General features: G+C 45.6%; 1 protein-coding gene across 6 annotated transcripts in view; it reads right to left on the bottom strand.

The window, feature by feature from the left end:
• Window positions 1–442: 442 nt before the first annotated feature.
• DBF4 (DBF4 zinc finger) overlaps window positions 443–26,265 on the bottom strand; it is a 59,743-nt gene continuing 33,920 nt past the window's right edge. For 5 of the 6 annotated variants that reach the window (XM_030550484.1, XM_030550487.1, XM_030550485.1 and 2 more), the window contains 4 exons: window positions 9,514–9,645; window positions 6,535–6,649; window positions 3,235–3,359; window positions 443–1,836 (listed from right to left, as the gene is read on the bottom strand). In XM_030550484.1, coding sequence (XP_030406344.1) covers window positions 765–1,836; window positions 3,235–3,359; window positions 6,535–6,649; window positions 9,514–9,645 — 1,444 coding nt within the window. In that variant the 3' untranslated portion in view covers window positions 443–764. Of the gene's footprint in view, window positions 1,837–3,054; window positions 3,118–3,234; window positions 3,360–6,534; window positions 6,650–9,513; window positions 9,646–26,265 lie in introns of those variants that run through there. The other variant, XM_030550489.1, reaches the window with a different exon arrangement.

Here is a 26,265-nt window from a genome sequence, read left to right as displayed (position 1 = left end):
TTGGACTCTCCCTCTGGATACATCTTGTAGTCCCCACCAGCAGACGGAAGATTTGGCCACCGGAAGTCTGCCATTGTGTCACTTGAGAGCCACACGCAGCCTTGGTAATTATCTAACCTGCTGCGGACATGTGTAAATGCTTGAAACTAACTAAAGTTTAGCTTTAAGTGAAAGCATTCTTGTGCTGTCCTGTTTGTGCCCGCCATCTATTGGTCGGACGGCCTTGTCTCCCCTGATTTATTTCCTAACATCTTCTTGCACAGAGTAAAAGTTACCAAGAGCTTTGGGTTGAAAGAACCGCAGGTAACACTAATCTATGCCAGCTAGTAAGACTGACGGATTACTATTTAATGAGGAGCGAAAAAACAACTCAAACCCAACAAGAACTTCAGTCAATCAGAAACCAACTGCTTTGTTAAAAATAAAATACACTGTGTGCATATACACAAATAAATTGGTTTTTTATTGTCTGAAATTCACAATAAGGTACATGATGTATATAGATCTTGCCTAGAAGCTGGAGTTAAACACACTGCATCTTAGGAAATAACCTATTTATCAGCTGTGATAAGAAGTGTTTGTTTTTTTAGAAAAGCATGCCAGGATTATCTTTATTTTTCAGATTTACACATATGTTTTTGCATGTATATTTGATATACCAAAACTTGAACACATAATTTAGAATACAAGAATTAATTTCCATGAATAAAATCCTCATCAGTTTGCAAATTTATTCAAAAGTCATTGTTTTAAATAAAGCAGCATTAAAATCCGATAAATGGGGTTGAGGAGGAGGAAGAAAATAATAACCACAGAGAATTTGCATTCTGTCCTTCCGAAATATCTGTCAGGCAACTTGAATCTTTTTTCTCAGGATAACTTGTAAACCCCCCAAAATCTGAATTTACGTCACTTGTCTGAAATAATTCCACAAGAGTCTGCATTGGGGAGCAACATGCGTTTTTCTTTTCTTCAATAACAGATACATCATCAGTTTGCTTTACACATAACTCCATAATCTGTTTCCGGTTTCCTCTTTTATTTTTTCCTAAGGAAAGTTTTACTTTTCTGTGCAGCTTTCCAGAAGGTGAGCTGGGTGTACTAATGACAGCCAATTCACTAGTTGCTTTGCTTGTAGAAAGACAATGTGTTAGCGTCTCAGTCTTCAGAACTATATGGTGCTCTCTCTGTGGATCATTATCCATTCCAAAATCTAATTGTTTTTTGTTAAATGCTGAACTGACATCTGTTTTCTTCAAATATTTTGCTGGTAGAACAAATGAATCATTTAATTTTCGTTTTGGCTGTGAGGTATTTTTGTCTTTTTCATTACTATCAGTGACTAGACCATGAGTATATAACTCTGTTTGCACTCCCTGTAAATTCTTTCTATTTAAATTTACTTCAGGTTCAAATACTTCATTACTAGAATACCCATAAAATTCAGATAAGTTCTCGAGGTATGTTTTGTTGTCTTTCTGGGGAGGTAGCTGTATGAAGTTTGGCGATAAACCAGTCTCTTTTAGATTTAAAGCACAGGAACCTTCTATTTTATCATTTTCAGCATTACATCTGAATTCACCGACTACTTTGGAAGGAAATGATGGATGGCAAGGAAGAATAGAATATAGATGTTCAGAAACGGAGTTATGTTTTTGTACCGAACTCTGGGATACTTTTGTACGTTGATGGTCCTGTTTTAGTGCCTGCACTGTAGTATCTTTCCAAGAATAACACTTGAATGAAATGTGTTGTCTTTTTACTCGTTCTTTCAGCTCATCTGCTTTAGTTATGTTTCCAGTAACAGGAGAAAAGTATCCCATACTATATTTTGTCCTAAAATTAAACAGTTTACAACATTAGAATCCAAAAGAAATATTTGAAGGAAACAAAAGATATCAGATTACTTTAACAAAACTTAATCTGTTAAATGTATCGTGGCGAGTATTAAGATTGAGAAAACTGTCTTTATTCTTATAACAAACTTATTTACGCTAATAAATGCTTATATTACCACAGTATCAGAAGGTATCATATACAAACTTCAATATTCAGAATGATTTCTGCAGCTTCTTAAATCATTTCTAAAATATTCTAAGAAAATGGCTTTGGTTTAAACAAAACCAAATTCACAAATAGTAATCGGCATTTAAAAATGATGATCATTTTACATCATATTTTTTAACATGACAATAAGCTCAAGCAGCTTCTTAAATCATTTCTAAAATATTCTAAGAAAATGGCTTTGGTTTAAACAAAACCAAATTCACAAATAGTAATCGGCATTTAAAAATGATGATCATTTTACATCATATTTTTTAACATGACAATAAGCTCAAGGCACTAAAATATTTTATAATTTTTCAGTTTCATCAGATTTAGCTTTTCACCCTTAATAAGCATTTCCAAACCACAAAAGGAACAGGAAAAGGGGAGACACTAATGGACTGATCCTGCTCTTGTTGAAGTCAATGAAAATTTTGCCACTGACTTCTACTGGGAAAAATTTGGTAATGTCATTACTCTCTATTATACTTTTAGGAAAGACAGAAAAAAGAGAAGAGGGAACACAAAAGAGCAATCTCTATTATTGCCAGAGTTGTAATCAGTGAAGGCATTTCAGCTGGAGTCCTTTTATTTTAAGTGTGTGTGTTCATGGATGAACATTCTTCTCAGATATGGATCCTATTCCAACTCTTTTCACTCAGATTTTGACAAAGGGAGGTTGTGATGGGGTGACTTTGGTGACGGGGGGCTGGGAATGGGGCAAAGAGTATTTTGATTTGAGTGTTGAGCTTTTTTGGCGTTATTATAAGTTAGCTGCTGATTTTAGTTGTATTTTTCTACATATCTGTTAAAGAAAAGAGTAACAGGTATGTGCCTTTTTTGTATAATTATAAATCTAAATAAAATAAACAAACATGATGGATAAACTGTTAACAAACCTTAATTATAATCTATGTTAACATGTACCACTGTAACAGTTCTCTTTTTTCTAGAATCCTTGGCAAATATATCCCATGAAATAAGACAGCTAAAGTACACCAGACTTACTTTTTCTTTTAAAACCAGGTCTCTTACGTGTAACATCAATAAGTTTCAGCGACCTACCTAAAACTGAAAACTATTAATTAGTTCTTTACCAGATTTACACTCCCAAAGCTACAACATCTTTAAATCTCTGGCTAGCTAACTCATTTATGGGGATTTTTAAAGTTAGCAAATGTGAATTACCTTTTCATTTTTTGTGTATCATCTCTGTACTCCACAAAGTCATAAACAAATTTGGATATTATATCATCCACAACTTGATATTGGGTGCTCTGTGCAAAGTTTTGGTGCTGTTCACTTTCAAGATGCTGAAATTAAAAAAAAATAAAAAAAATCATGAGACACATCCTGTACTGCAGACATCTGTATAGAAATAAAATGCCTCCACTAAAAATAAAACAGTAGCTTCTTTCTGAAACAAGAAGCATACTGCTACAGGAAAATACAGCCTTGCTTAACATTGTAGTTATGTTCCTGAAAAATGCAACTAAGCAAAATGATGTTAAGGGAATCCAATTTCCCCATAATAATAAATGTAAAAAGGGGGGAATGGAGGAGGGGGCTAGGTTCCAGGGACATTTTTTTCACAAGACAAAAAGACATTTTATATATATACACACACACACACACACACACACACAATGTGCAATGATAATTGTGAAGCTTGGTTAAGGTGGTGAAGTCAGAGGGTGGAAGAGAGTGGGGTATTTCCCAGGGAATGCCTTACTGTTAAATGATGAACAAGCACTTGGCTGAGCCCTTAAGGGTTAACACGTTGTTAATGTAGTCTCACACTCTATAAGGCAGCATAAACAGAGGGAGGGGAGACAGCATGGCAGATACAGACACAGAAAGAGAGACAGATGTGCATTGCCCCTTTATGTACGCTGACTGCACTCTAAGGGTATGTCTACACTATAGGATTATTCCAATTTTACATAAACTGGTTTTGTAAAACAGATTGTATAAAGTCGAGTGCACGTGGCCACACTAAGCACATTAATTTGGCGGTGTGCGTCCATGTACCGAGGCTAGCGTCAATTTCCAGATGGATCTCAGCCTCCAGTTGCTATGATGAAGACGGTTACCAGCCGTTCTGTACCATCTGCCGGGAATAACCAGAAGTCATTCCCATTTTTACCAAGGTCAGCCAGGAGCACTCACGGGCTGATGATGAGGACGGATAGCAATCATATTGTACCATCTGCCACCGGGAAGGGGATGCTGGCGTTCAGCACTGCAGCACCGCATCTACCAGCAGCATGCAGTAGACATAGGGTGACACTGAAAATAGTCAAGAAACGATTTTTTTCCCTTTTCTTTCGGGGGGGCGGAAAGGGTGTAAATTGATGACATATACCCTGAAACACCTGGGAAAATGTTTTTGACCCTTCAGGCATTGGGAGCTCAGCCAAGAATGCAAATGCTTTTCAGAGACTGCGGGGACTGTGGGATAGCTGGAGTCCTCAGTACCCCCTCCCTCCCTCCCTGAGCGTCCATTTGATTCTTTGGCTTTCCGTTACGCTTGTCGCACAGCACTGTGCTGTGGACTCTGTCTACCATAGCCTGGAGATTTTCTCAAATGCTTTGTCATTTTGTCTTCTATAACGGAGCTCTGATAGAACAGATTTGTCTCCCTATACAGTGATCAGATCCAGTATCTCCCGTTCGGTCCATGCTGGAGCTCTTTTTGGATTTGGGACTGCATCGCCACCCGTGCTGATCGGAGCTCCACACTGGGCAAACAGGAAATGAAATTCAAAAGTTCAAGGGGCTTTTCTTGTCTACCTGGCCAGTGCATCCGAGTTCAGATTGCTTTCCAGAGTGGTCACAATGGTGCACTGTGGGATACTGCCCGGAGGCCAATATCGTCGATTTGTGGCCACACTAACCCTAATCGGACATGGCAATACCGATTTCAGCGCTACTCCTGTCGTCGGGGAGGAGTACAGAAACCAGTTTAAAGAGCCCTTTATATCAATATAAAGGGCCTCGTTGTGTGGACGGGTGCAGGGTTAAATCGGTTTAACGCTGCTAAATTTGGTTTAAATGCGTAGTCTAGACCAGCCCTAAGTACATTGCCTTTTTAAGCAAGTTGAGAGAGTAGCTGCTGCTAGCAAGTTTCCTCTGTCCAGAGCCCTGTCGTGTTCCCCCACTTCTCAATGGAGATGGGGTAAATGGGTGGCAGGAGCGGGGAGGGGGGAGGAGGTAGCAGGACCATGTTGGGGGAGGCACCCTGATATTAGCCCCCTACCCTCTGCACAGCAAGCAGGAGGTTCTTGGGAGCAGCTCCAAGGTAGAGGGTAGGAGCAGCACATGGCAGTGGGGGGAGGGACAGCTGAACTGCCGGCAATTGATAGCCTGCTGGCTGGCTGCTGCACATGGAATTTAGAGGATCAGGGAGCTGATGAGGGGCTGCCAGTCCACCCTGGTTCCAAGCCCCCACCATCTAGCTGCAACAGACTGCTCTTTCTGCAAGCGGTGGACAAAGCAGGCAGCTGCCGAACAACATTATAAAGGAGCACTGCGCAACTTTAAATGAACACGTTCCCTAACTGATCAGCAATGTAACAACGTTAACCGGGATGATTTTAAGTGATGAGTTACTGTAGTCTAATATTAATAAATTTATACAGCATATGCAAACAAGTTTAGCATAAGTGAAGGAGCAAGATGAAAATACAAGGTCATATGGATTTGGGTCCTTAGACGCCTATTCTAGACCAGCAAAAGTTAACAATTATACAGAAGAGCACATTTCGAAAAAGTATCTCTCTGATACTGCCCTCCCCACTATTAAGGGCTTGTCTACACTACCATGTGGGGTCATTCTAAGATACACAACTTCAGCTACGTGAATAGCGTAGCTGAAGTCAGCATACTTAGATCTACTTACTGTGGTGTCTTTACTGCGGTAAGTCAACAGCTGATGCTCTCCCGTTGACTTCGCTTGTGCTTCTCATTCTTGTGGAGTACCGGAGTTGATGGGAGAGTGCTCAGCGATCAATTTATCGCATCTATATTAGATGCGATAAATTGACACCCCCCCCAGATCGACTGCTGCCTGCCGATACGGCATGTAGTGTAGACAAGCCCTAATTCTGCATGTCAGTCTGGATATTAATATACTAACATTTGGTGCAAAGACATTCATTCACTCCCATATTGGCTAAAATAAAGTTGTTTCAAATACTCGATGTGCATAAATGGGCAATTTAAAAGAGCAAGTGTTCCTAAACTCTAATTGACTAGGTTTCTGAGATGTAACTATAAGTAATCTTAGCGACCCTTTGTGTAGTCAGCAAGACAGCACTAAATTCCACTAGAGAGAAGATTTCTGTTTTTGTTGTTTGTTTTTTTTAAAATAACTTTTGAGTATATCATTAAGTCAATTAATATCTATTAGGCAGAAAAATACTTGTTGATGCGACATTTCTAAGCACTGTATAACAGATTGGGTTGTGTGTACAATGTTACACTTACAGTTTGCAGATCGTCATATTTCTTCATACAACATTCACAATACCCTTTCTTTTTCTTATCCTTTAGAGGAACTTGAACTAGACCACCACAGTCTTTGTCACTATTTGTTTTGTTTCTGTTAGCAAAAAAAAAGTTGTATGTAAAGAGTCAGTTATCCGTCCATATGAAGTTGCGCCTTTAAACTTACTAACTACAAAACGGTAAAAGTGTTAAGAGAACCCAACATTTTAGAACATCAATCAAATCAGAGCGAACAAAGATTTATTTCAGAGGACAGAATACTGGACTAGGACTCAGGAAACCTGGCTTCCATTCCAGGCTCTGGCACTGTCCAAGGTCACCCAGCAGGCCAAGTCCCTTTGCTTCCCTATGTCTCAGATCCCCCATCTGTGAAGTGGGAACAATGATGGTTACCTTCTTTTGTAAAACACTTTGAGATCTACTGATGAAGAGTGCTATGTGAGTTAGGCATTAACAGTTGAAGGTGTAAAATGCCCCTGATCCTTCTCATATTAAACCCCAGAGGGTTGTTTTCAGCAACCGTTCCTCTACTTCCAGAGCCCTCACCTGTGGAGTACTACAAGGCACAGTTCTCTACTCCACATTCTTCAATAGCTACATGAACATGTTGGGAAGTGGGTGTGACAAGAATGCCGTACCAGCAGTATGCCAATGGCACCCAGTCCCACATCTCCTTTACATCAAATGAGCAGTACCATCTCCCTGTCTAGCCAAAATCAGCATCTTCCTATTGACTCAGACTTGGTAACAGTAATCCACACACGTGACCTCTAGGTTTGATTACTGAAACTCATTATATGAAAGTGAAACCACATGAAAAAGCTCCTACTAGTACAAAAGGTAGCAATACTTCTGCTCAGCACAACAGGTTGCCTTGAGTATATAACCTTAGAACTCTACTTTCTGCATTGGTTCTCCACTGAATACAGAATGCAATTCAATCCTCTTCCTGATGTTCAAATTCCACAGGACTGGATCTAGCTACTAGAGGTATTCTTTCTAAAATCATTATCTTTTTACCATATATCTGTTCCACTGGAACCATGGAATTGTTGAACAACTGGGGAAAGTTTGTAAGCATGGTAAACAGAACTTTCATATGACCAAGACTGTGGAACTCAATATCTGAAGAAAGAAGAATGACCACAGGCCTTACTGCATTCAGAACTACGTGTTTCTGACAACTTTCCTGCAACAAAATCTTCTCTTTCAGATTTACAAAACAAACAAAACCATTTCTCCTTCTGGCTGTGAATGGAGAGATATCATTATTTCTAATTTAATTATTAGTTAGGAACTCAGATGGGACAAGGACCAAATAAATAGATTAAGGGCTTATCTACACTTACAGTGCTGCAGCTGTCACCCTCCCATCGACACAGCGCTGTCTACACCAGGGGTAGGGTTGGTGTAACTACATTGCTCAGGGGTGTGAATTTTCCACGCCTCTGAGCAACGTAGATATATAGACCTAGGCTCCTAGTGTAGGCTAAGTCAAAATTAAGCAGAAGAGCATAACTCCAGAGGTTTCTAACTATTAGACGATACCTTCCTTGCCCACTCCAATTCCTGACAAAACAAATAAAAAAATAAAAAGCACACTACACTCACTCTCTCTTTTTTTAGGAGAAATATTAAGTCCAGGAACGTGCCTTCCAACCACCTCACCTCTATACCCTTAGTGCTAAATTAGGTGACTGGAGCACTATCAGAAATCCCTACAAAGCCCTGACAGTTTCTGCTGCGTTGCATTTGCCTCATTTTTCACAAAGCCATAGGCACTACAATCAAAGCAGATAGGAAGCAGGAGATTGCTGCCATGGCAGCGTCAACAGAGAGAACCACTAGCAGTGTAGTATATTGAGAGCAGTGTAAAGGACTGGGGCAGTACAGAAGCTATTATGAATTAATATGATAAACATAACTGACTGTCAATTTAGATGATTTTTGACTGTGCTCTTAATTTTAGAACAGGTAGTGATAGGTGCACTATTTAAATTTCAACCCAAAAGGACAAAGTGAGAAAGTTATGAGAAGCAGAAAAGAGTTTTAGAATGAAGTTATCATCTCAGCCCACTATCTCTAGAATTCACTACAGTGAATGCTGTAACATCAGTTTTAGAAGTCAATGCCATAAAGCAGTTCCAGTGGACTAAATGACTGGTTGGAAGGAGTTCAGGGTCAGAATCAGAGCCTGATACTTCAGAAAGCACCCCATTAGACACTTTATTAGATAAAAAATCACCCATGTAATTTGCCAAAAAGCATAACTTTGAACAGCTGTGTTCAAAGTGCAGCCTGAGTGCCAAATACAGCATGTGACCATTTAAGTGCAGGGTAAGAACAAAGCTGATCAACTGCATATTCTTATTGCCTGTATACTCATACAGTAAGTACTCACCATTCACCTCTCAAGGAAGATATAAGTTCAAGCAATATTAGGATATGGAACATTTTGTTTTATTTAGAGAAAATTAAGTTTACATGTAAATGAAGTGCATTCTTCACCATCATGTAGTTTGATTTAGGATGATAGTTTTAAACAAATTTAGTTAACCTTCAGCTTTTTATTGGCAAATTAAAGTGAACAGCAAGTGACTGACTGTCACTTCTTGGCCAATAACGAAGCCAAGATAATTCATTTGGTGCTGTACTTACTGGAGGGCATCCAGGAGGAGGACAGAGGCAAGGTATCAGCAGTGGAAAAGAGGAAAGAGAAGAAGTGTCACAGCCTGCATTGACCCACAACAATATGTTTATGATGTCTGCATTTGTACATCCAAAAAAAAAAAAAGGACATAAAGGATAAAGGAGGGAGAAAGAAAAACGGACAAAATTACCAGTATATTCAACAAATGAGACACTGGTATTGGTATAGAGCCCCATGTAAACTAATATTAAGAGAGTCAATTTCTTAGAGACTGAAGAAGGAATTTCCATATTTTTTCCTCAACAAACCTTTGTTTAGACTGAGTTTGCTTTTGGCCACTAGCATTCTTCTTATCTACATCAAATGGACTATAAGGTTTTGGAGCAGAATAGTTGAGAACAGGAAAGCTGGATAACTGCAGATAAAATGGTCTGTAACGGCTGTAATAGGACAAGAAAATAGTGGTATTAGAATAATCAAACCTGAAATACAGGCAATAAAACATCTATTTAGAGCAAATTAAATACACCCTTATATTCAGAACCAAATTTTTTTTCCTTCTTTCTGGCAGCTGATATACATGCAATTTATTATTGCCTCCTATGAATATCAAGCAGTTAGCTTTCAGACAAGATTATAAAATATTTTCCTTCTTCCTTCCTTCCACCTGCTGCTTTTTTCAAATCGTAAGATTTACTTCTGGTGGCTATAGCTGATTATGCATAACATCATATTGATGGCTTTTGTCCCTCTTCTGCATGCAATCTGGGAGCCTGCTGGAGTAGACTGCAAAGCTAAGAACTGATCAGGTAAATAGTGTATTCATGTCCCTGAGGAATACAGACAGCACTTCAAACATAAACCCATCAATTTGATATCTTTTGCACATTTTACAGTTTATAACTAGAAAAAAAAATCAACTCCAAGAGGAGAAAGATCAGTGAATGTGTATGTATGCAAAATACTTTCATAAACAACTTAAGGGAATTATTGCTGCACAGAACTGTACCTGAAGCCACTGGATCTAGAAAGGTTGCCTAATCTGCAAATAGATTCAAATATATTTAAAATATGTGAGCAGGGAAGTTCTTCATTAAATAGGAATTCTGGTATTTGACTTTGGCTCAATTTTTCAAATCCCTAATAAAAGCTGAATCGTCTGAAGAAACCCGTTACTCCCACCTAGCTACCTGCAGCATTCCACACTCAGTTGCTTGGTCTCCCTTTCTCTTTATGAACAGATATTTGTAAATTATGTAAACAGCCAGAAGTGTGTTAGGTGCTTTACACATATTATGAGGTCAATGCCTCAAAAATAGCAGTCTAAAGGGCAAATCCATGCTTATTTGTGCTTTTCCCTTTCTTCTATTCAGGTTCTTATGCTGCACCTATAACCTTGTCTATTTGACAATCTCTGCCATGTTTATTTGCCTAATTCATGTCAACCTCTCTCCTCCTTTCACTAGTGCTAAATCCCTACCACAACTATGGGAGCCTTCTGATGCACACTATAAAATTATGAGGGCTCAGAAAAAAATCTTCAGATGTGTGACTAGCCAGTGAGTCTGGTGTTAGCAAGGCCCAGCATAAAATGGAAGCTAATTACAAATTGAGATGGGAAATAAATTACAGCACAACTGCATTTATGTTTTCAGACTTGACTAAGCTCACATTTTCTTGTTGAGCTTTCCTGTTTCTTACCAACTCTCACATTTTTGACTGAGACTAAGACTATGTTTACACGACAACCTATGCTGGCAAAACTTATGTAACTCAGGCCTGGTCTACACTATGCGTTTAAACCGAATTTAGCAGCGTTAAACCGATTTAACCCTGCACCCGTCCACACGAGGCCCTTTATATCGATATAAAGGGCTCTTTAAACCGGTTTCTGTACTCCTCCCTGACGAGAAGAGTAGCGCTGAATTCAGTATTGCCATGTCGGATTAGGGTTAATAAGGCCGCAAATCGATGATATTGGCCTCCGGGCAGTATCCCACAGTGCACCATTGTGACTGCTCTGGAAAGCGATCTGAACTCGGATGCACTGGCCAGGTAGACAAGAAAAGCCCCTTGAACTTCTGAATTTCATTTCCTGTTTGCTCAGCGTGGAGCTCCGATCAGCACAGGTGTCATGCACTCCCAAATCCAAAAAGAGCTCCAGCATGGACCGTACAGGAGATACTGGATCTGATCACTGTATAGGGAGAGAAATCTGCTCTATCAGAGCTCCGTTACAGAAGACAAAATGACAAAGCATTTGAAAAAATCTCCAGGCTATGACAGACAGAGTCCACAGTGCTGTGCGACAAGCGTAACAGAAAGTCAAAGAATCAAATGGACGCTCATGGAGGGAGGGAGGGAGGGGGTACTGAGGACTCCAGCTATCCCACAGTCCCCGCAGTCTCCGAGAAGCATTTGCCTTCTTGGCTGAGCTCCCAATGCCTGTAGGGTCAAACACATTGTCTGGGGTGTTTCAGGATATAGCTCCTCAATTTACTCCCCCCTCACCCTCCGTGAAAGAAAAGGGGAAAAAATCGTTTCTTGACTTTTTTATATGTCACCGTATGTCTAGTGCATGCTGCTGGTAGACGTGGTGCTGCGGCACTGAACAGCAGCATCCTCTCCCCTCCCCTCCTCTCCCCAGTGGCAGACAGTACAGTACAAAATGACTGATAGCCGTCCTCACCATCCTGTGAGTGCTCCTGGCTGGTGTCGGTGAGGTCGGCCGGGGGCACCTGGGTAAAAATAAGAATGACTCCTGGTCATTCCCAGCAGATGGTACAGAATGGCTGGTAACCATCTTCATCATAGCAACTGGGGGCTGAGCTCCATTAGCCCCCCCCCCCAAACTTTCATGTCTAAAGAAAAGATTCTGTACTGCCTGGACTATCATAACAGCGGACGGCTGTGCTCCTTTTCCCCCCCACCGTTTAATGTCCTGCCTGGACTATCATAGCAGCTGGAGACTGCCTCCCCCTCATTTTATCTCACTAAAAGGTCAGTGTTTCTTATTCTTGCATTCTTTATTACTTCATCACACAAATGGGGGGACACTGCCACAGTAGCCCAGGAGGGTTGGGGGAGGAGGCAAGCAACGGGTGGGGTTGTTGCAGGGGCACCCCCTAGAATGGCATGCAGCTCATCATTTCTGCGGGATCTCTGGGGCTCTGACACGGAGCGGCTGTGCTCTCTGGTTCTCGGGTACACTGGTTCTCGAGTACACTTACCCCATATTCTAGGCAGGACTGACTATTTTTAGATAAAATGTAAAGGAGGGAATGACCCAGGGAGTCATTCTCATTTTTGTCTTTGCACCCCCAGCTGACCTCAGCGAAGGCCAGCCAGGAGCACCCATGACAGCAGCAGACAGTACAGAACGATTGATAACAGTCATCTCAATCGCCAATTTACAATGGCATGGCAGACGGTACAATAGGGATGGTAACTGTCTCTGCTACCTTGCAAAGGCAAATGAATGCTGCTGTGTAGCACTGCAGTACTGCCTCTGTCAGCGGCATCCAGTATACATATGGTGACAGTGACAAAAGGCAAAACGGGCTCCATGGTTGCCATGCTATGGCGTCTGCCAGGGCAATCCAGGGAAAAAGGACGCGAAATGATTGTCTGCCGTTGCTTTCACGGAGGAAGGAATGAGTGACAACATTTACCCAGAATCACCCACGACACTTTTTGCACCATCATGCATTGAGATCTCAACCCAGAATTCCAATGGGCGGGGGAGACTGAGGGAACTATGGGAGAGCTACCCACAGTGCACAGCTCCAGAAATCGACGCTAGCCTCGGTACATGAACGCACACCGCCGAATTATTGTGCTTTGTGTGGCCGCGTGCACTTTATACAATCTGTTTTACAAAACTGGTTTATGTAAAATCGGAATAATACTGTAGTGTAGTCGTACCCTCAGAGGTGTGACTAGCCCTCCCCCCCCCCGAGCGTCACACCAACATTAGCGTTCATGTGCACAGTGCTCTGAGAGCGGGAGAGCTTCTCCAGCTGACACAGCTTATGCGACTCACAGAGGTGATTTTTTTATGCCAACAGGAGAGCTCTGTCCTGTCGACATAGAGCTTCTTCACCACATGCGCTGCAGTTGCAGGATTTGAACCTAAATCAGCTCTCAGAGACAATTTGGAAAAATGTATAGTTTTTCTTTTAAAATTGGAGTTTGGTACATTTTAATATTTCAACTGTATGAAGGATGGGGCCCCAAATCCTCTGATGTGCCAAGCTTATATCTGCCATAGCTGAGGAAAGGAAGGAAAGTTGGTTCCAAGTAACCTTTCAATTTCTCTGGTGCAGAGCTGGCTAAGGGCCATAACAGCTACCAGCATAACTGAAAGCAATCTAAGGACTTCTTTAAAGTTATACTTGCTGCAGCAGTCCCTATGAGACTTCTGTGCCAGCCAAGGACCAGGCAGCATGCCATGTGCTCTGGCACAATCCCTATGTTGATGGAGAGAAAATCCTTCATTGCCTCTTTAAGATAACTTTCTGGGTACACCTGGCTCCTGAGGCAGTGCAAAGCCAGAGCTGAGGAGCTATCCCAAGGAGTGTATCTCCTCTTGACAATTTCAACTGTTATTTAGAATAATTATGGTAGAAAAGCATCAGTGTCAGGCTCTCAATTGTTTAAGAAAAACAAGACATACTTTCCAAGAGTCCTTTTTAGTTACTGCAACACCAGAAAAAATGCAGACATGCTCAGGCGATTGAGCTAGTTGTGGTATGAGACCCCTTAGATGACAGTACGTAACATCTCACTGGCCTCCACATATTTGGAGTCACCTAATTTCTCCCTGTTCTGCTGCCATTCCTACTCTGTGGTCTGATCTACACTACAAAGTTAAGTTGACAGAAGTTGACTTGTTTCAACATAGTTTTACATGCATACACACCTTAATTTGTCTCCCACCAATGTAAACACCCCGTGCCACTGACGCAATAAAACCACATCCCGGAACAATGCCTAGTCACAATCAACCTATTTCTGTCAATAGAGTGCAGGCGACGCTAAACCTGGAGCAGGACAGGGATGAGCAGCAAAGCTGGATGAAAGCCAAGCAACTCTGACATACATATCAGAAGGCGATGGAGGGCAACAACATCCCCTTTCTCCCTATTTGAAAATGGTGCCCATCTGATTCACATGTTTAGAGAAAAAAAGCACCAACTTTTCATTCTTCACTTGTAAAATTTTAGAAAATAAACTCAGAAAAATATGGCAGTCTAAATTACACAATCTACATCACCGTCCTGTGCTCAGAGTTAGAAGAAAGGAGATAGAGGTGGCTTCTTAGGCTAGGCAGCGGGCCCACAATTCTCCCCATGCAGAGTTCTTTGTTTATCTGAAGAGGAATGTCCCTTTTATTCTCTTGAATAATCTTGATGAAACTTTCATGGAGATGCTCTGCAATCCTCTCCGAAACACTTATAGGGCTGGTGGCCTTGGTAATGTCTCCTATTGCAGGAGAAGAAACAAGCCACTTTGTGATGAGTTCTGCTGACACCATTGCTGCAAACCAGCATATAGACCCAAGTGGCCTCAGGCACCAGCAGCAGCTGCGTTCTCTGTGTCTTTGTCACCCTAGAGCAGGGGTCAGCAAACTTTTTGACCCAAGGGCCACATCTGGGTATGGAAATTGTATAGTGGGCCATGAATGCTCACAAAATTGGGGGTTGGGTGAAGGCTCTGGCTGGGGTTGTGGGCTCTGGGGTGGGGCCAGAAATGAGGAGTTCAGGATGTGGGAGGGGGCTCTGGGCTGGGCAGGAGTTTGGGGTGCAGGACGGTGCTCCGAGCTAGTATCAAGGGGTTTGGGGTGTGGGAGGGGCTATGGGGTGCAGGCTCCAGGTGGCCTCAAGCAGCCCCCAGAAGCAGCAGGTCCCACCTCCAGCTCTTATGTGGTGGTGTGGCCAGGTGGGCTATAGTCTGCATGCTGCCCCGTCCACAGGCGCCGCCCCTGCAGCTCCCATTGGCCGCAGTTCCTAGCCAATGGGAGCTGCGGGGGCGACACTTGGGGTGGGGGCAGCACGCGAAGCCCCTTGGCTTCCCCTAAACGTAGGAGCCGGAGGGGGGACATGTTGCTACTTCCGGGAGCTGCGGCATACACATGTGGAGCAGCCCCCAACCCCGCTCCCAGGCTGGAGTGCGGGAGCAAGGCAAGCCCCAGACCTCGCTCCCCAGCAGGAGCTCAAGGGCCGGATGTGGCCTGTGGGCCAGTTTGCCCACCCTTACCCTAGAGCACAAGGTATCAGCCAAAATCACGATTGCCTGTGAAAACATTGGCAAGATTCAGTCAAACTTGCACCTTCCCTATACTCAGACCCAAGGGCATCCAGCATCTAAACCAGGGATGGGGAACCTATGGTCCGCAGACCAGATCTGGCCCACTGCTTCAATTCATTTGGCATGTGGCAAGTCTCCGTGCTGCAGGCTGAAAGCCCCAAGCCTCAGTGTCCCCCTACGGGGCTGGAGCCGTGAGTGCCGGCTCACCAACAGCATGTTCCTGTGCCCCTCAGCAGAGGCGCGATCAGGGAAGCTCCACATGCTGCTCCTGCCCCCAGTGCCAGCTCCCAATGGCCAATGAGAGCAGTGGGGGCGGGTAGTGCACACGGTGCAGAGCCACCTGGCCCCTCTCACTAGGGCCTGACCACTAGACATGCCGGCTGCTTCCGGAAACAGTGAGGTGAGCGCTGCTTGGCCGGAGTCCGCACCCCGAACCTCTGCTGTACCCCAACTCCCTGCCCCACTCCAGAGCCCCTAACTCCAGCTGGAGCCTTCACCCCAAGCTCCCCCCCGCACCCTGAACCCCTCATTTCTGGCCCTGCCCTGGAGCCTAGGGGTAGCCCCAGAGCCTCTACCCTCCCCACACCCCAGGGCTTTGTGTCCCATGACTAATTTTTCCTGTGAGTCAATGGCCCCTGACAAAAAAAGATTCCCCATCCTGGTCTACAACTTTCATGCAACAGTTTCCCCCTCCCACTAGTCCGTACTCACCTTGGTGTGAGCTGCAAAGCAATGCTGTAATGAGGTACTTCAAAAGTAAAGTGATAATTAACATTTCTTATTAAAGATATTTACGGAAATAACAAAAGGGAGTCTTAAGACTTCTTTTCCCTTTGTTACGTCTGTAAATATAATAAAGTATCTATCTATTTTAATCAGCAACCTCTGGCATGGTATACTTGACAGGTGGTCCCTCCATGCCGGTTGAATATCTGACCTGGATCAGGCAAACAAGGTGGGACATGTTCTGCAAGATCCTCCCGTTCTCTATAGCTGCTGACTGCAAGCACAATGACTGGAAGGACCAAACAACCATGAGTAGTGTGGAGAACCAAGAATGGAGAGTGTGGCTGCTTGAGAGGCAAAGAGATTGAAAGTTGCAACAGGAAGTGCACCGGGATATTCTGGTTTTGCTCAGGCAACAAACGCAGTTGTTGCAGATTCAGAACATTACTGAACTAAATGCCTGAAGACCTGGACACAACAACCATTCCAATCACTGGAAAACTCCATGGTCACTACTCCCTATGGCCTCCCAGCATAACAGGTGGCAGCATGGCACAAACCCTTTCCATGCCAGGGAAAACAAGGAGAACTATGACTGCACCTACACTAATCTGATAACTACAGGATCAGCCACCAAGCATAGTGCACTATATATTTTTAACATGAATAAAACACTGTAATACGTCTTTAAAAACTAAGAAAATAATTAGCATACATGTTTACATATTATTAAGCATGATCACGCTGATGGAATCCACAAAATCCTACCTCTATACTACAGCTTTGGCATGGGGGTGAACAGGGTTTGACAGCGGAGCGTATGTTCTGGCAAGTCTTACCAAGCCAAGAAGGTGTTGAGCTAGCATGCAGGGTAGTACGGAGTCCGACTGTACCTCTATTACTCTAGGGCAACCTAGCCAAAGTTGAGGGGTGTGACATAGTTCCTCCTCCACCTTGGTGGGTCCTGCACTTATTGGCAGATTTGCTCACCTCAGTGATCTTCCCCACAGTCTGGAACAACTCCTCCTGTGTCTGATCACGAGTTGGGAGGTTTGGGGGGAACCCGGGTCCGTCCTCTACCCCGGGTTCCAGCCCAGGGCCCTGTGGATTGCAGCTGTCTATAGTGCCTCTTGTAACAGCTGCATGTCAGTTACAACTCCCTGGGCTACTTCCCCATGGCCTCCTCCAAACACCTTCTTTATCCTCACCACAGGACCTTCCTCCTGGTGTCTGACAACACTTGTACTCCTTAGCCCTCCAGCAGCACAGCATCTCACTCTCAGCTCCTTGTGCCTCTTGCTCCCAGCTCCTCACATGCACTTCCTCTCCTCTGGCTCCTCCTCGCCTGACTGGAGTGAGTTCCTTTTTAAACCCAGGTGCCCTGATTAGCCTGCCTTGATTGGCTGCAGGTGTTCTAATCAGCCTATCTGCCTTAATTGGTTCTAGCAGGTTCCTGATTACTCCAGTGCAGCCCCTACTCTAGTCACTCAGGGAACAGAAAAACTACTCAGCCAGTGACTAGTATATTTGCCCTCTACCAGACTCCTGTACCACGCTGCCCTGGGTCTGTCACATATCCCTCCCCCCTGCTCAAAACCAAAGGGTTGGGCAGCTTGAGACGCCAGACAGTGGACACATGACAAGCCATCGGCATTACCGTGACGGCTCCCTGCGCTGTATTGCACACAGAACTGGAAAGGTTGGAGGGATAAGAATCACCTGGTCACCCTTGTGTTCTTCTCCTTGTTCCGCTGCATCCATTGAAGAGGGGCATGGTCGGTCACGAGGACAAATCTGCGCCCGAGCAAGTAGTAGCGCAACGCTTCCATCGCCCATTTTACGGCAAGGCACTCTCTCTCCACTGCATATTTTGTTCCCTTGGAAGGAGTTTCCTACTGAGGTAGAGAATTGGGTGTTCCTCCTCCCCGACTATCCATGATAGGACGGCCCCCATCCCTACTTCCGATGCATCTGTCTGCAGGATAAATTCCTTGGTGAAATCAGGGGCTATCAGTACAGGGTTACTGCAGAGGGCAGTCCGCAGGTCTGTGAATGCTTCCTCTGCTGTGTCAGACCGTCTCACCAGATCAGGTCCACGGACTTTCACTAGGTCTGTCAGGGGGCTTGCCCTTGTGGCAAAGTGCAGGATAAATCGTCAGTAATACCCCACTACTCCTAGGAATGCCCGGACTTGTTTCTTGCGACGTGGTCGGGGCCAATTTTGAATGGCCTCCAATTTGTTCACCTGGGGTTTTACCAGACCTTTTCCCACAATGTAGCCAGAATAGTTGGCCTCTGTAAACCCTACAGCGCACTTGGCAGAGTTTGCTGTAAGGCCAGCTTGCCTGAAGGTATCAAGGACTGCCTCCACCTTCTCTAGGTGGGTTTCCCAGTCTGAGGTATGAATGACCACATCGTCCAAGTAGGCAGCAGCATAACTGTTATGCGGGCGTAATAGCTTGCCCATGAGGCGCTGGAAAGTAGCTGGGGCCCCATGCAGTCCAAAAGGGAGGACAGTATATTGAAAAAGACCCTCTTGTGTAGAGAACGCAGTCTTTTCCTTTGCGTCTTCAGCAAGGGGAATCTGCCAGTACCCCTTTGTCAAGTCTAGGGTAGTCAAGTACTGGGCATTCCCCAGATGGTCCACTAGCTCATCTATGCGAGGTATGAGGTACGCATCGAACTGGGATACTTCATTTAGTCGCCGGAAGTCGTTGCAAAACCTTGTGGTGCCATCAGGTTTGGGCACCAGCATGATTGGGCTGGACCACTGACTGTGGGATTCTTCGATGATCCCCAGCTCCAGCATTTTTTTTACTTCTGCTTTTATTTCCTCTCTTTTGGCCGCTGGCACCCAATAGGGCCTCATTGTTATTTTGGCCTCAGGGTTCGTGACGATGTGGTGATATGTCTCAGTTGTTCGATCCAGTTTTGTCCAGAACACATCTTGGTTCCGGAAGATCATCTCAGACACTTCATTCTTCTGGTCTGGTGTTAAATCGGGAGACACTCTCACCTGTTTGGAAGACTTGTTTTCCTGGGTTAGGTCTTTTTGGACAGTTATGCATGCCTCTTGTGCATGCCAGGGTTCCAGAAGGTTGATGTGATAAATCTGTTCTTATTTTCGGCGTCCTGGCTGCCGCACCTTGTAGGTTACTTCCCCCACGGGTTCAACCACCTCATAGGGCCCTTGCCATTGGGCCAGAAGCTTGCTTTCTGCCGTGGGTATCAACACTATCACCCGATCCCCTGGTTGGAACTGTCGGACTTTTGCCTGGCGATTGTAATAGGTTCTCTGGGCCTCCTGGGCCTTTTCCAAATGTTCCCGTACAATAGGGGCGACACAGGCTATCCGGTTTCGCATCTGTATTACATGTTCTATTATATTTCTCCCCTCATTGGGTTCCTCTTCCCAAATCTCTTTGGCGATATCTAGTATGCCACGGGGGTGACATCCGTATAATAACTCGAATGGGGAAAATCCATTGAGACCTGAGGTACCTCCCGGATAGCGAACATAAGGTAGGGCAGTAGGGTGTCCCAGTCCTTTCCATCCCGACTTACCACCTTCCTTATCATGGCCTTGAGGGTTCGATTAAACCTTTCTACCAACCCATCAGTCTGCGGATGGTAAACTGAAGTTCTCAGGGTATGTATATGGAGCAGTGTAGAGAGGTCCTTCATTAGCTTTGACATAAATGGGGTTTCTTGGTCTGTTAATATCTCCTTTGGTAGCCTCACTCAGGCAAAGATCCCCGCCAGCTCTTTGGCTATTGTTTTAGAGGCTGTGTTCCGCAGGGGGACAGCTTCTGGGTAGCGAGTAGCATAGTCCAAAACAACAAATATATATTGGTGGCCCCGAGCCATCTTCTCCAGGGGTCCCATTAGGTCCATGGCTATTCGCTCAAAGGGGATCTCTATGATGGGAAGGGGTACTAAAGGTACCCACAGGTGGGGACGGGGACTGTGCAGCTGACACTCTGGGCAGGATGCACTGTACCTTCGCACTTCTTCATGTACTCCGGGCCAGAAGAACCATTGTAGGACTTGTGCCAGGGTCTTCTCTACCCCCAAGTGCTCCACAAAAAGATGACTATGCGCAAGACTTAATACAGCTTTCTGGTGTTTTTGAGGTACTAATATCTGCTGTACCTTCTGCCCCTGTACTGATGCAACTCGGTATAAGAGATTCTTCTTCATTATGAAGTAGGGTCCTGGTCTCCCTTCCATGGGGACCCCATTTATTTCAGTCACCTCCTTTCTAATGTTGTTGTACCTTGGGTCTTCAGCCTGGTCCCGTCCAAAATTTCCTCTTCCGGGGCTAATCTGCCCAAGATCTAGGGGCCCAGTCTCTGTTGCCTCTACTGGTTCAGAAGCGTTAGGGTGGGGGTCATACTCAGGAGCTTCTCCCTCCTGGGTGGCCTCCTTTTCAGCTGCTCAGGTCCGCCTACCTATGAAAGCGACCCTCTGGCTTTGGGTGAGTATTCGGGTTCCCAAGGCCTTAGCTGCCCTCCTTTCCCTTTTAGACTTTCTACCATGTCTGGGAAAGGAAAATAAATCTGGGGATATTTCAGAGAAGACTGGGGGTTGACAGTCTACTGTGGATGCCTCACTAACTTCAGGATTCCCCTCTTTCTCCAATCTTCCGACTGGGAGTAAGTCTCCAAACCGTGGGAAGTCCCTCCCTATGAGCACCGGGTATGGGAGTTTAGGGACTACACCTGCTGCTACCTCAGTAGTGTTCCCCTGAATCTCAATTTTTACTGGGATAGTGGGGTAATAACCAACTGTCCCATGGACGCATGTTATCCCCATATGCTTAGCCCGCAGCAGCAGACTACACTTCACAAGCTTCCTCGAGACAAGCGTGATAGCACTCCCCGAATCAACCCATGCTGTGGTCTCTACCCCATTTAGCTTTACTGGTCTGGTGTACATATGTGGGGTTAGTAAGACCCCCACAAGGTGGATTAGGGAGCATGGGTCTGCCCAGTTCCCCAGGTTACACTGCATAGGCTCCTCAGCATTAGGACACTGTGTATCTGTATGTCCCCACTCCCTGCAGATATAACATCTGTATGGGGCCTTAGGCATTCCCCAGTCTCTTAGTTTGGGCAGTCTAACATCTTGATCCTCTTCCCTCTCAGTTCTCTGACTCTTTGTGGCTTCTGGGGAGCCTTCCGCCCGTCTCTTTTTCCACCTGGGCTCTCCTGGTGGCCCCGTCACGCGAGCTCTAGGGCTTAGTGCTGCTAGTTTAACCCGGGGTGCCTCTTCCTTAACTGGTCGGGTCAGCTCCCTCGCTGTTCTTTGCCTTTCTACCAGTGCAACAACCTCATCACAGGTGGAGGGTTCGTTCTGGCTTACCCAGGCACGAAGGTCTGGCGGTAGTCCCCTCATGTATCAGTCGATGACCAGAACCTCTAGTATCTATTCTGGACTCTGGGACTCCGTTCGCAACCACTTTCATGCGAGATGGATGAGGTCATACAATTGGGACTGCGGGGTTTTATTTTTCTGGTACCTACACTCGTGATACCGCTGGGCCCGCACTGCAGTCGTTACCCCGGATCTGGCCAGGATCTCTGCTTTCAGCTGGGGGTAGTCTGCTGCAGCCTCTTCAGGCAGATCATAGTAAGCCTCTGGGCCTCCCCACACAGGAACGGGGCAAGGATGCCAGACCACTGATCATGAGGCCAGGCCTCCCGTAGGGCTCTCCTCTCAAAGGCCAGAAGGTATGCCTCTACATCATCCTCCCAGGTCATTTTCTGCAGCCAATGGCTGGCCCATATGATCTGCGTCCTCTCATGGTCACGGTTCAGCTCTGTAAGGGTCTTTACCTGGTTCACCAGTTCTTGCAACATAGCTCGGTCTTGAGAAGCCTGGTCCATCAGCAGGCGATTAGTCTCTTGCTGCAGCCACATTGCCTCCTGTTGGGCAGCTGCCTGGACACGGGTAGCCTCCTGCTGAGCTGCTGAAGCTTGTATCAATGCCCATACTAAGTCATCCATTGTGGTGGAAAAAAAAAATAAACCCTCTACTTTTTTTTTTTTGGTTTTAAATCACCCTCCTTCTTCTGCCGCGCTGTGCACACCAGATCCCACTCCTGACACCAGTTGTGACAAAGTTCCTCCTCTACCTTGGTGGGTCCTGCACTTATTGGCAGATTTGCTCACCTCAGTGATCTTCCCCACAGTCTGGAACAACTCCTCCTGTGTCTGATCACGAGTTGGGAGGTTTGGGGGGAACCCGGGCCCGCCCTCTACTCCGGGTTCCAGCCCAGGGCTCTGTGGATTGCAGCTGTCTATAGTGCTTCTTGTAACAGCTGCATGACAGTTACAACTCCCTGGGCTACTTCCCCATGGCCTCCTCCAAACACCTTCTTTATCCTCACCACAGGACCTTCCTCCTGGTGTCCGATAACACTTGTACTCCGTAGTCCTTCAACAGCACAGCCTCTCACTCTCAGCTCCTTGTGCCTCTTGCTCCCAGCTCCTCACACGCTCTTCCTCTCCTCTAGTTCCTCCCTCCCTGATTGGAGTGAGCTCCTTTTTAAACCCAGGTGCCCTGATTAGCCTGCCTTGATTGGCTGCAGGTGTTCTAATCAGCTTGTCTGCCTTAATTGGTTCTAGCAGGTTCCTGATCACTCCAGTGCAGTCCCTGCTCTAGTCACTCAGGGAACAGAAAGCTACTCAGCCAATGACTAGTATATTTGCCCTCTACCAGACTCCTGTACAACACTGGCCTGGGTCTGTCACAGGGGATACTGCAGCTACACGGCACAAGGACTGGCACCCCGAATGCACTGCTGCAAAATGCTCCTGCCAAACAAGCCACACAAAGCAGAATAAACCAGGAAACTGAGTAGAGACTCATGTGTCAGCCTGACCAACGCTCATAACCCGGGGTAGCACAGGATGAAAAACAGAAAATGACTAAAAGACTAGACCAACTATTTGTTGCAAGTCACAACACAAGAACACTATCATCTGATTTGTACATTGATACTTACATTGAAGTCACAAGATCAATAAAAGCAAATGTCATTGGGATTCGCGAAACAAGAAGAACCAAAAGACCTCATTGCACAATGGAAAAGCGGAGAGCAAGTATTCCTAGAAAGCTCATAAGACAACAGAGCAAGGACTGTAGGCATTGGATTCATTGTCAGGAAAGAAACAACTGCGACATCATATCACCCCGGATAGCAGTTCTCACACTTCAGATAAAATGAAGGAGACCAATTAAAAATTATTCAGGTGTATGCTCCCACGCAGCAAGTGGAAGACGAAGAAATGGAACATTTCTATAAAGAGCTGGAGGAGGCAATGCAGAAAAGATCCAACTACACAATTATCCAGGAGAACTTCAATGCAATAGTAGGTGGAAAGGAGAGTGAGAAAGAAAAGTATGTGGGAAAATTGGGTAAAGGTGTAAGAAATGATCGCGTGGCACGTCTGTTTGCATTTGCAGCGGAAAACCATCTCCACATAATGAACACGATATTTCAAAAAGAACAGTGTTGGCAGTGAACATGGAAAAGCCTGGATGGAATCACGCTGAATCAGATTGACTATGTAATGATGGTACCAGAAGAATCTTCAACAATGTAGTGACAATAGAAGAATGAATAATTTGCACAGGCTCAGAACATCGTACTTGCGCTCAAAACCATGCATTGACAATGCTTACGAAGACTGAGTGGAGAGAAGCCAGAAACCAAAGCAAAAATGGCACTTCAATGAAGAGACATTTGCACAGGTAGTAAGTGAAATGACCTCGAGTATAAGGTCAACAAGGACATTGATGAGGACTATGAAGAGTTTATCTTGCAGATAATCTCAGCAGCTAAGGCGGCAAAGGCACTGAAAATGCTGGGTCGCAAGCAGAGGACCAGTGAGGAAACTGTAACTCTGATGGTGAGGAGAGCGTGCAAGAAATTAGAAGGAAAAAATGGACGAATACAGAACACTGTGCAAAGAAATTTGTGTGAAGATCAAAGAAGATTACAAAGACTTTAGAAAGAAGAAATTGAGAGAGGCAGAGGAAAAGAATGAAAGTCCGAAGAAGGTAAAAAGGGATGTTAGGCTGAAACAGATTATGCTGGCAGTGCTGAAAGATGAAAATGGTGAAAGGACATCCGAAAGGAGCAAGATGAACGAAATATGGACAAAATTCTACAACGATCTCTACTCCTCGCAGGTCAATGTCCAGCGTACACCGTAAAGGCAGCAGGTTACAGAAGAAGCTCCCGATGTTAAGTAGGAAGAAAAAACGGTTACTCACCTTTGTAACTGTTGTTCTTCGAGATGTGTTGCTCATATCCATTCCAGTTAGGTGTGCGCGGGCTGCGTGCACGTTCGTCGGAGATTTTTACCCTAGCAACACTTGGTGGGCCGGCAGGGCGCCCCCTGGAGTGGCGCCACTATGGTACCAGATATATACCCCTGCCGGCCCCTCCGCTCCTCAGTTCCTTCTTGCCAGCTACTCCGACAGTGGGGAAGGAGGGCGGGTGTGGAATGGATATGAGCAACACATCTCGAAGAACAACAGTTACAAAGGTGAGTAACCGTCTTTTCTTCAAGTGCTTGCTCATATCCATTCCAGTTAGGTGATTCCCAAGCCTTACCTAGGTGGTGGGGTCGGAGTGAGACGTTGTGGAATGTAAGATCGCTGAGCCAAAGGCGGCATCGTCTCTAGACTACTTGACCAGTGCATAGTGGGATGCAAAAGTATGGACGGAAGACCAGGTAGCTGAGCGACATATTTCCTGGATGGGAACGTGGGCCAGGAAAGCGGCAGACGAGGCTTGAGCCTGAGTAGAGTGGGCGGTGAGATGGCCAGTCGGAACGCGGGCCAAGTTGTAGCATGTCCAGATACAGGACGTCACCCAGGATGAGATCCTCTGGGAAGAGATAGACATGCCTTTCATGAGCTCCGTGACCGCTACAAATAGTTGAGGTGAGAGTCTGAAAGGTTTGGTCCTCTGGATGTAAAAGGCGAGGGCCCGACCGACATCCAGGGTATGTAGTTGTTGTTCCCGGCGCGATATGTGCGGCTTCGGGAAGAAGACTGGTAGGAATATGTCTTGATTAATGTGGAAGGCAGAGACCACCTTGGGAAGGAAAGCCGGGTGTGGCCGCAGCTGTACCTTGTCCTTGTGGGAGATCGTATACGGGGGGTCTACCATCAAAGCACGAAGCTCCGATACCCGTCTGGCCGAGGTGATAGCGACGAGGAAGGCCATCTTCCAGGACAGGTACAGCAGCGAGCATGTGGCTAACGGCTCAAAGGGAGGGCCCGTGAGCCTAGCTAATACAAGGTTGAGATCCCAGGTAGGGGAAGGGCGCTTAACCGGAGGGTAGAGTCGCTCCAAGCCCTTAAGGAACCTGGAAACTATAGGGTGAGAGAAGATCGAACTGCCGGATTCCCCAGGATGGAAGGTGGAAATCGCGGCGAGATGCACCCTTATCGAAGAGAGCGCCAGGCCCTGCTCCTTGAGGTCCCATAAATAGTCCAAGATAATGGGGACCGATACGCCTTTGGGAGTAAGGTTATGCTGGGCGCACCAATGGGAAAAACGATTTCATTTGGCGAGATATGTGGCCTGCGTGGAAGGCTTTCTGCTTCCCAGGAGGATCTGTTGCACCGGGGTGGAACAGCGCAATTCAGATTGGTTTAGCCAGACAGCAGCCATGCTGTCAGGTGGAGGGACTGCAGGTCCGGGTGGTGAAGTCTGCCGAAGTCCTGCATTATCAGGTCCGGGTAGAGTGGCAGAGGTATCGGGTCCGCTAGAGATAGGTTGAGCAGCATGGTGTACCAGTGCTGCCTCGGCCACGCCAGAGCGATCAGGATTAGCCTGTCCCTGTCCCTGCGGAGCTTGAGCAGGACTCTGGACTAGGGGAAAGGGTGGAAAGGCATAAAGTAGACGACCTTCCCAGGGAATTAAGAACACGTCCGAGAAGGAGCCTGGAGAGCGACCCTGCAGAGAGCAGAACGCCTGGCATTTCCTGTTCTCTCGGGATGCA

The sequence above is a fragment of the Gopherus evgoodei genome, chromosome 2 (assembly GCF_007399415.2).
Source record: "Gopherus evgoodei ecotype Sinaloan lineage chromosome 2, rGopEvg1_v1.p, whole genome shotgun sequence".
NCBI classification, from domain to species: domain Eukaryota; kingdom Metazoa; phylum Chordata; order Testudines; family Testudinidae; genus Gopherus; species Gopherus evgoodei.
The sequence above is the reverse complement of the archived record's forward strand: the minus strand, read 5'-3'. Positions and strand labels throughout refer to the sequence as shown.